General features: G+C 48.6%; 4 protein-coding genes across 4 annotated transcripts; 1 reads left to right on the top strand and 3 right to left on the bottom strand.

The window, feature by feature from the left end:
• Positions 1-261: 261 nt before the first annotated feature.
• On the top strand, positions 262-3,725 carry spt16 (chromatin-remodeling protein SPT16; the record flags this gene model as incomplete). The annotated part of the gene is made up of 7 exons (XM_057139048.1): positions 262-444; positions 534-618; positions 684-805; positions 870-1,022; positions 1,081-2,506; positions 2,567-3,165; positions 3,231-3,725. 7 exons carry the CDS (start codon positions 262-264, stop codon positions 3,723-3,725), a joined length of 3,063 nt encoding a protein of 1,020 aa, XP_056997255.1.
• A 398-nt stretch (positions 3,726-4,123) lies between these two features.
• On the bottom strand, positions 4,124-5,122 carry N7520_005115 (zinc metalloprotease; the record flags this gene model as incomplete). The annotated part of the gene is made up of 1 exon (XM_057139049.1): positions 4,124-5,122. The coding sequence occupies one exon, from the start codon at positions 5,120-5,122 to the stop codon at positions 4,124-4,126; it is 999 nt and encodes a 332-aa protein (XP_056997256.1).
• A 577-nt stretch (positions 5,123-5,699) lies between these two features.
• N7520_005116 (CDC50/LEM3 family protein) lies at positions 5,700-7,216 on the bottom strand (the record flags this gene model as incomplete). The annotated part of the gene is made up of 6 exons (XM_057139050.1): positions 5,700-5,799; positions 5,857-6,019; positions 6,071-6,782; positions 6,850-6,946; positions 7,018-7,054; positions 7,120-7,216. 6 exons carry the CDS (start codon positions 7,214-7,216, stop codon positions 5,700-5,702), a joined length of 1,206 nt encoding a protein of 401 aa, XP_056997257.1.
• Positions 7,217-8,370: 1,154 nt separating this feature from the next.
• N7520_005117 (SWIRM domain-containing protein) lies at positions 8,371-9,453 on the bottom strand (the record flags this gene model as incomplete). The annotated part of the gene is made up of 1 exon (XM_057139051.1): positions 8,371-9,453. One exon carries the CDS (start codon positions 9,451-9,453, stop codon positions 8,371-8,373), a length of 1,083 nt encoding a protein of 360 aa, XP_056997258.1.
• Positions 9,454-10,619: the final 1,166 nt, after the last annotated feature.

Raw genomic sequence — 10,619 nt, forward strand, 5'->3', positions numbered from 1 at the left:
CAACCAGAGTAACCAACAATGCCAAAACGCGCTTTTTCGCGTTTTCTCCGTCTTAAGGAAAGACAGATTCATTTAACATCCACTCAACGCTTATCAATCCTCACCTTCTCCCCATTCTCATACCCCATCCATCACCCCCATTTTCCCCCTTCTTTTCGACTGCACCATTGATCTGAGATTTGCTCTCAAGAAAAGCTATCGCATCGTGAACTTCCATTGCTGCTGCTGTCAGCACAGCTTGCTTGCACCGGATCTCCCGCCATGGCCGAGAAGATTGCGATTGACAAAAGTAACTTCTTTAACCATTTGTCCAACTTCTATGCATCATGGAAAGCCGACAAGCGTTCGGGCAGTACCCTGTTCGGAGGGGCTGGCTCCATCGTCATCCTCATGGGCAAGACCAGAACCGATGAAAGTGCCTTTCAGAAGAATAATGCGATGCACGTAAGTCCTCGGTCTTTTGATTTGGCTCCAGTTTCGTCTTTCATTACAGACTCCAGTGGCATAGATTACTAACTTGGATCTACTGTTAGTTTTGGCTTCTCGGATACGAGTTCCCAGCTACGCTCCTGGTCCTAACTACTGAAGCTATCTATGTAGTCACCACGGCCAAGAAAGGTGCGCGAAATACATTTTATAATTCTGTTCGCATCAGCTTACTAATGCAACGATTGGGGGAGTAGCGGAGCTTCTTGAGCCTTTGAAAGGTGGAAAGATCCCCGTGGAACTTCTAGTGACCACAAAGGACCCAGAATCGAAGACGAAGGCGTTTGAAAAATGTCTGGAAGTCATCAAAGGTGCAGGAGTAGGTCTATCCGGGAATATACGTGGTTGGTCGAGGTGAATACGTCGCTAAACTTTTATCACAGAAGAAAGTTGGTACTCTGCCGAAAGACACAACATCAGGTCCTTTCGCCGATGACTGGAAGCGCGCTTTCGCAGAAATTTCCAAGGAGATTGAGGAAGTTGATATAACCCCAGCACTCTCAACTGCATTCTCGATCAAGGATCCCGAGGAACTGGTGAGTTTGATTGTGCCGTTTAGCATGTTCCCAAAATTTTTACTGATACTATGAAAAGGTTTGCATTCGGAATGCCTCCAGGGCGTGTAGCGGGTTGATGTCAGAATACTTCGTGGATGAGATGTCCCAGCTGCTAGATGAAGAAAAGCAGATGACGCACAAAACCCTTGCCAGCAAGGTGGAGGCGAAGATTGATGACAGGAAATTCTTCAACAAGCTTGCTCGGCTCCCGTCGGAATTTGACGCCGACCAGATTGACTGGGCCTATGGTCCAGTAGTTCAGAGTGGTGGGGTCTATGACCTGAAGCTGACCGCAACCCCCGACAACAAGAACCTTCAGCCGGGCATCATTCTTTCAAGTTTTGGTATCCGCTACAAAACATACAATTCCCTTATCGGGCGAACCTATCTGGTGGACCCTAGCAAGTCTCAAGAAGCCAACTACGCCTTCTTGGTGACCCTGCACGAGACGGTCATGAAAGAGATTCGGGATGGGGTCGTTGCTAAGGATCTGTATAACAAGGCTCTGGGTCTAGTTAAATCAAAAAAGCCAGAACTTGAGAACCACTTGACCAAGAACATTGGCGCTGCAATCGGAATCGAGATCCGTGATGCCAATATGGTTCTCAATGCGAAGAACACTCGCGTTTTGAGAAATGGCATGACCCTGGCGATCACCATTGGCCTGACCGATGTCAAAGACGCCAGCTCTAAGGGCAAAGACGTCTACTCCATGGTCATCACCGACACCGTTCGCGTTGGAGAGAATGGTCCTCACATCTTTACTAAGGATGCGGGTATCGATATGGACTCGGTTTCCTTTTACTTCGGGGACGATGAAGAGCCAGAGAAGCCGGTGAAGGAGAAGAAGGAGGCCAAATCCAGTGCAATTGCTAGCAGAAATGTCACACGCACCAAGCTTCGAGCGGAGCGGCCGACTCAGATCAACGAGGGTGCCGAAGCACGCCGACGGGAGCATCAGAAGGAATTGGCGACAAAGAAAACCAAAGAAGGTCTAGATCGATTCACTGGGACGACAGGAGACGACAATGGTGTGGCCCAGAAGAAGTTCAAGCGCTTCGAGTCCTACAAGCGGGACAACCAGCTGCCCGTCAAAGTCAAGGATCTTACTGTGTACGTTGACCACAAAGCGTCTACTGTCATCGTGCCAATCATGGGTCGGCCCGTGCCGTTCCATATCAATACCATCAAGAATGCCAGCAAGAGTGATGAAGGAGAATACGCGTATCTGCGGATCAATTTTCTCTCGCCTGGTCAGGGTGTTGGTAGAAAAGATGACCAGCCATTTGAAGACCCGAACGCCCACTTTGTTCGCAACTTGACCCTGCGATCTAAGAGTAACGACCGATTGGCACAGGTTGCACAAGACATCACCGAGCTTCGGAAAAATGCTTTGAGAAGAGAGCAGGAAAAAAAGGAGATGGAAGACGTGGTCGAGCAAGACAAACTTGTGGAAATCAGAAGTCAGTCACGATGTTTTCATCCAGAAAATGCAATGCCCCCTTTATACTAACTGAAGATAGATCGTCGTCCTGTGAAATTGCCCGATGTCTACCTTAGGCCCCCACTGGATGGGAAGCGTGTTCCGGGTGAAGTGGAGATCCATCAGAATGGTCTTCGGTACCTATCACCTTTTCGCAACGAACATGTCGATGTGCTCTTCAGCAATGTCAAGCATCTATTTTTCCAGCCGTGTGCCCACGAGATGATCGTCCTCATCCACGTGCATTTGAAAACCCCAATCATCATCGGAAAAAGAAAAACTCGGGATGTGCAGTTCTACAGAGAAGCTACAGAAATGCAGTTTGATGAAACTGGAAACCGTCGGCGCAAACACCGATATGGAGACGAAGAAGAATTCGAGGCCGAACAAGAGGAACGACGCCGGAGGGCTGCACTCGATCGTGAGTTCAAGGCCTTTGCTGAAAAGATTGCGGATGCTGGCAAGGAGGAGGGTGTGGATGTCGATATTCCCTTCCGAGAGATCGGTTTTACTGGTGTCCCCAATCGCTCCAACGTACTGATCCAACCAACTACGGATGCGCTCGTCCAACTCACTGAACCTCCTTTCATGGCCATCACACTCAATGAAATTGAGATTGCGCATTTGGAGAGAGTACAGGTACGTATTTACATTTCTTGTTCTCTGGTTTTGAGTCCACGTTCCCCTGCTAAAAATGACTGAAGTTTGGCCTCAAAAATTTCGATCTTGTGTTCGTCTACAAGGATTTCCATCGACCACCGGTACATATCAACACGATCCCAGTTGAGGCGCTGGAAGGTGTCAAGGACTGGCTGGACTCGGTGGATATTGCGTTTACCGAGGGTCCACTGAATCTGAACTGGACCACCATCATGAAAACCGTTGTCAGCGATCCATATGGCTTCTTTGCCGATGGTGGGTGGTCTTTCTTAGCTGCCGAGTCCGACTCTGAAGGTGGATCGGACGACGAAGCAGAGTCAGCCTTTGAATTGTCTGACTCGGAGCTGGCTGCGGCTGATGAGAGTTCGGAAGAGGACAGCGAGTTTGATGATGATGCCAGTGCGGATGCCAGCGAAGAGGACTTCAGTGGGGATGAAGAGAGTGGTGAGGACTGGGATGAGCTGGAAAAGAAAGCCAAGCGCCAGGACAAGGAAGCTATGGCGGACGACGATGACCGTGGAACGAAGCGTAAGCGCTAAATATGTGTTGATCTCGCTTGTTTTTTTGGCCTTCCTTTCCCTGCTCTATTCCATGCTTATGTCTTTTTGTTACCCTGGTGTGCAATTATTTTCTTTTTTTGTCTCCCTCTTTCTTCCTCTCTATCTCTCAATTTAGGGTTAAGGAGGGGTTGGGAGAGCTATGATAAGTCGCTTTTCCCTCCCATTGGCCCAGAGTGATTTTTGATAATTCTAGTTTTTAAATATATCATGGATAATCCTGGATGCTCTTTATCACATTTCTTGTAATCATCGCTATCAATAAAAGAAATATATATATACTCTGTAGTTATGAAGAACCAACGCCGATGATACCAGTAATATCATTGGAATATATATGTAACTTTGAAGGTCTTGCAGGAATCCGATCATATTTCATTCTATTTGCCTTGACGCATAGTGACCCACATGTTGCGCATCCGGTTCATCTGACCCGGAGTGAAACTCTCATAGCAGACATCGGATGAATAATCCATGAAGTCGTGAACAGCATCGAAACCTGGAGAGTCAGGACATGAGTCCTTCTGTGTAGGGCATCCGTCTGTTGGGGTGGATTGCTGAGGGGTGTCAGAAATATAATCGCCTGGGTTGCTCGCAGAGCATGATTCCCCCTGAAAAGTATGGAGGAGACCATTCCAGTGTCCAATTTCATGAATGGCCGTCCCTCCCCGGTTATACAGATCCAAAGAACCACCAGGCATTGTCTTGGCGAGGATGTTGCAACCATCCTTAACATAGTCGGGTCGAGGACTACTGGCGTTCACACTCGGATCAGGCAGCGTACAAAAGCCCAGCACACTTGAAGCTAGATAATTGGACTGACTGGCCCCGCGGTGCTCTGCTCGGCCAGCTTGTCCTGGAGACGCTTGTAGGTCGGTTTGGAAATACACATTTAGGGTTCGATAGCTGCCTTTCCGGAGCGCTTGCTTCATGGCCAGGTCATCTCCGTCCTGTGCCCAGAGATCATTCACGTGGTGTGTGACACCCTGCAAGCGGTAGTGTATGGCTGCATCCTCATATGCGTCTTGTAGAATCGAAAGCTGGGGATAATTAACAACAGACGAACCAAGGGAGATTGGCATCTGAAGACAGACCTGAGAATTAATCATATAATCCGTAACCTGGTCCACTTCGGCATGACTGCTGACTATATGAAACCAAGTCTCAATTTCAATAGGGGCCTGTCGGGCCTGCGACGCTGTGGGGTCTGGATGAGCCTCATCGACCTTGACCTGTTGGAGGGCATTCAGGAAAGAGGCATCTGGATCCTCGGTGGCGCAAATGCCGCGTTTCTGGAATACAAAGGGGCTCGATTGAACCTGCAGGAGGAAAAGGGCTATGGCAAAAAGCACCAGTGACATAAAAGAGTGACGGACCATGATGTTTGGTGTATAGTATGCCCTGGTATCGTGAACCTCCGCCCGTGGATGAACAACGGAAAAAATTGCGAATGAAAGAAACGAGATGACGAATGGAAAGCAAAGAGCAAAGCCACATTCGGTAGTTCATTCCTACTGTGCCTAGTCTTGGTTTTCAGATGCCACCAACTTGCTCTCCGATGCCATGAGCCCTAGGAATGCTGCGTCACGGTGGAATGTAATATCCCCAGCAAGGGGCCCTATATCTATCCATAGAAGATCAGCAAAAAGCCCGCAGAGTGGAGAAAAAAACATGCAAATCATTGGTATCCCCATATATTAGACTAATTCCTGGGGTGATATGAGGTCACTCAAGGGTGGGAGAAGAAGAATAAGAATGCTCATTGTTGTGGTTATTGGTTAGATACAGAAAAACTCCTTATCAAACACCCAAGCCGGAACAGGAACAGGAACAGTCCAGGATCCATGTATTCACACGATTTGAAACCCCTTATAATACTAAACAAAAAATGAGAAGGAGCAGAAGAGAAATAGAAAAATGTCAATAGTCACTTGCTATTTTTGGTTGATTCCATATCTAGGAACTTGGTCGCATTCGATCATCTCGCCCAGTAGCCATGGCGGTGGTTGGCTGATTAGTTGAATCCCAAGATAGATAGGTATGGTCACCAAGTTTTCTAAAATGAGGAATAAGAATCAATTGGAAGATATTACACAGGGTCATGAGTACATACCTTGGCCGAACCAAATGAGCGATGGTGAATAAAGCTCCAAGAATTACACAAACACCGCCGACAACCACGTAAGCAATTCCCATGAAGGGGTTCTTACCACCCATGACGGTGCGAGTAGAAAGCAAGATCGACTTTGTTCCATCATACTCGGTGACTTTGAATTCTAAAAGGGTGTAAGCAACATGAAACCCACGGAAGAATGCAGGAAACTAACGGTCGAGAATATCCAAACGATAATCTCCCGCGGCCATGGCGGTGTCATCGTTTCGACGAGCGAGTTTGCTGAAGGCCGGCAATCCAGCAGTTCTCATCCAGACCATGAAGTCTTCATCTTCATGGATATTAGGCATGGACTCATTCGTGTAGCTGCCATTGTATTTGGTCCAGTTGGGCGGAGGAACCACCTCCCAATGCTGGTATTGAGTCTTTTGGTATAGCTCCTTGTCACTCTCCCAGGCGATACCCTTTTTTGTCATATTGTAGGTGGTCTCCTGGTCGCCGAGGTAGACAGGACTTTCGATGCTGTCGTTGAAGCGAGAGTTCGCGATTAATCCACAAGGGTAGTAGGCTTTCTTCGATACCGGATCCGTTGTGAGGGGATCACAAACACTGCCAGCGATTGTTTTGTTACTAAGAGCTTTACCTTTCAATTGGTCCAATTGCAGAGACTGGACATATCGGCGATGATTTTGATAAAAGTTGGTGAGGCGATAGTACAGGAAAACCGGAGGTCCCATTGATTCAGGAATGTTGAAGTAAAGGCTGCAAGTAGTTTGGTTGGTGGTCGCATCAACAGTCCTCTGCCACGATGGAGTACCGGATGATTTCGCCTTGAACGTCATCGAGACTCGATCAGGGATGTAGGCCTGGCTGGCTGTTGGGGCTGCGCTATAACAGTCGGTGTAATCAATGGTGATCTCTTGGACCTGCACGGACATTGAACCGTCAGATGTGCTGGCACGCTTAAGATTGCGCAATGAATAAGAAACGTACCAAAGAGCTCGCCCACAGGAGGACACCGCCTAGGGGTGCGAATACAATCCCTACAACAAAGAACAGAGGCAGGACACTCTTCGGTGTCAAAATCGGCCTAGCCGGAAGGGCGCGTCAGTATGGACGATGCAAGGCAACAGGACAGGGGGGAAATGATTGAGCACGCACTGCCATGCCTTTAATCGCTGCTGTCGAAAAGCGGTATCTGATTGAGATTGATTAGTTAGCTAATAGAAAAAGAACGGGTGTGTCGGAGCAGGGGATACGCACTGGCTGGTCGCCGAGACTTGGGCTTTTTGTCGCCTTCGGCCCTGGCATTTTCCTGTTCATCGATGGACTCAGCGCGGGGCACCTCGGCCTGAGACATGACTGCGATAGATGTTCACGCGTATCAGGCAGATTAAGTGGGGGGAAAGGTGATACGAAAGGTGAAATGAGGACGTCAGGAAAAGGTGGCGCCGGGCGGAGCCAGATCACTGGATTGGTGTCCACCTGCGCCCCACATGTCAGGCAAACAGCTTGCATCATATCTAGGATTATCTGATCGTATTAAGTTCTATTTGTGTATGATATGTACAATATGTACAACGCTAAGGCATCTCATTCTTGCAAATTAGGAGGCTCATCCTAGTTTACGATGTTCAGGAAAAGGTTCATTTAAAATGTATCATTCGAAGGAATCGTATTCGGTCAGGGTATCATATCATCCCGGGTGCTATCACAGAAATCGTGCAAGTCATGATGCAAGTAAAACAAAAGCAATGAATCAACAAAAGCCGAGACGAAATATCACAACTCCATGTGATGAAAGAGGGGGGTATGTGTGGGTGCGTTTGGAGCCCCAAGCCTGCCATTCTAGACGAATATGAAAACACCGAAAAACGCCAGATAAAAATTGTAAGCAACAATAGCTACATAGACAAATGGAATAAAGACCGTGAGTGGAGCTGGCAGCAGCTGTGCGATGCAAAGAAAGCCATAAAAGCTAAAGGGAGAAGAAGACATTCCACAGTCCCGATATGGACCGTTAATCTGGGAGCTAGTGCTGAGAATTGAGCGTCGTCATGTCATGTCATGTCATGTCATGTTATGTCATGCGTGTAGCGGACATGAAAAGCGATGGAACCGGAAGCACCACTGCTGGAGGGCACGGCTCTTAGTAACAATCCGAAATTCATCTCAGGGGGGCACAGCAAAGGTTAAGTCAATGAGGATTAATAATCGTTCGATCTGATGGGGAAAGCACGGCCAAAGACTCGAGCACTTCTTGGCTGCGAGACAGCAAGATCGAAGACAGCGGGGATGGACCGACCCCATGAAAAAGCCACAAACCACAAGCATCGAGCTGTGGGGAGAAAGCGGGAATAAATGAGGGAGAGGGTAGGGAGGGAGAAGGAAAGGGGGTAGATAGAGCGCAGAGAGCAGGAGATCCGCTGTCAACCGAGTTGCGATTGTACCGAAGTCATTGAGGCATTATGCAGGAGAGGAAGGTGGGAGGGAAGAGGTCTTCCACCCATACGATCATCTCAGATACTGTTGAAATAACTCAGGCTTGAACCACCCGACGCGCTCATAGGCAGTCCAGAGCTTGCTAGCTTTGTTCACATCAATCTTGCATGCCTGCTGAGCATCCGTCTTGCGGAATTCCTTGCCCACGCCCAGGGCACGGACGCGAGCCTCGAAAATCCGGCGCTTGCTGCACAAATAAGTGGCACAAGACAATCGCAAGGTGGAGGCCAGATTAAGCTCGGCCGGACTGAGCATGTGTCTGTCCGGGTCATTGCTCAAATCCAACATTTGACCTTTCCAGTCCGCCTTCAGTGCTTTGGCATTGCTGCCTAACGTGTCCAGTGGAGGTGAGAAGTCCTGCAGGGACTGGAAGTCGGTGTCATCTCGGTTGGTGCCCAATGCCCGCGATTTGGAGGCACTAGGGGGGGAATCAAAGGTATCCAGGGTCTGTTGCTTGGGGGTAGATTTTGGGGTGCGCTTGACTCGGGTGCGTTGAGCCCGGGGGGTCATGGTTGACTTCTTCGGGGCCGGGGCAATCTTCTTCAGCTTGGCCGCTAGATCAGTCGGTCGGTATCGATTCATCAAGGCCAGCTGCCTTTCTAACGTCTCGCGCTCCTCCCGGGCCCAGGCCACTGGGTTGCGATTGTACTGGGAGGAAACAATGGGCACACACGACAGCGCAAGCAGATATTCATCGCGAGTAGGTTTGTTACGCTTGTTGTCAAAGCGGGCCATATGAGAGGTGATGTGCTGCTCCACGACAGCCTCGGGAGTGGAGTGAATAGGACCGAAAAGCGGTTGCTCCTCTCCCGCAATCGACTCATGTCGAGGAAACAGCACTGGATCCCGGGAGGTACCCACCTCACGCTCCATCTGCTCCACTGCATGGGAGTCTCGCTTCTTGGTGCCCGTGTATGGGGTCACCGGCGGCGACGGTAGATCCATCTCTGACTGTGTACGTTTGCGATCAGCTGAGATGGGGGGTAGTTTGATGTCTAAGGACGAAGAGTCTCTGGCGAATGGAGAGTGTTGGAAATTCTCCAATGGCTTCGTCTCCGGCGGTGACATCAGGCTTGAAACAGGAAGACGATTCATTGTAGTAGAATGTTTGCCCAATTGTTGTATACCAGAGATCATACCAAAAAGGTGGGGGAGGAGGGATGGTTTGATGTTTGGGGAAAAGGGGGATATCAATTTGTTGGTAATTGAGTTAAGGAGATTGATTGATTTCAGTTAGGCAGAAGAATCGAGTACTTTGGGCAGAGAAATGAAGAAGGTGGGGGGGTTGAGGGGGAATGGGTGGGTTAATGGTATGTGTTATGTAAAGGGAAATAAAAGCAAGGAGAAGTGAAGTTAATGAGTTGAATTGAATGTCCCGAATTGAATGTCGGATGACGAAGTGGAAGTCAATGGAAATGCAGGCCCCAAATTGGGAGAGGGAAGGGGATTTGTCACAAGGTGGCGATAATCGGGGATAAGAGATCCAATGGCCGAGGTCTTGTGAGTCAAAAGGGCCTTGTACAATGTACAATATGAATCATTCCCATTTGAATAATGAGCCCTCAACCAAGGAACTAATAAATGGAGAATTAAATAGAAAGGTAAAGAGGAAAAGAGGGAACAGGGAAGAAAAAGGGGGGAAATAATGACTACTGTATGAGTCAAAGAGAGGGGGGCTGTGTCCAGACCTCCATTGAATTCAAAGGTGCGGGGTGGCGCGTAGTCATCTTATAAAGTCATCTGGATACCCAATGACACACAGATCGCCCCCATTTTGGGCCCCATGACAACATCCCATGCGGGCAATCATCGTATAAGACCTCACGATACGCCAATGGCTGCCTTGAGGCCCCACTACGTCCCTTGGGATCCCACCAATCATTCATCAAGTCTAATCATCTGGGTAGTGTGATCGTGTCGATCTGCCAGGCTGATCTCACTCCGAGTTCAGGAATGGTCCTTGTTGCCTTGATTTCTGCCGAGCAAGCACAGATGACCTTGATGATTGCTCATTATGGGGGGGTTTGCCTTTTCTTATCTATCTTCTCCCTTATAATGGAATAATTGCGTAGGGAATGAGGAAAGTAGAGGAATTCCTGAAGGTCTTGGGCTCTTTATTCGGGTGATTCAGGGAGCGGGGAATTGACTTGCCTTGTTACTACCCTCATATATACACCATACGATTTTTTTTTTTTTTTTTTTTTTTTTGTATTCATTCATGGATCTGTCAGGCTTTTGGCCCGATTTGCCAGTAGGGCACT

The sequence above is a fragment of the Penicillium odoratum genome, assembly GCF_028828045.1.
Source record: "Penicillium odoratum strain IBT 22623 chromosome Unknown utg000004l_segment0_segment0, whole genome shotgun sequence".
In the NCBI taxonomy this organism is placed as follows: domain Eukaryota; kingdom Fungi; phylum Ascomycota; class Eurotiomycetes; order Eurotiales; family Aspergillaceae; genus Penicillium; species Penicillium odoratum.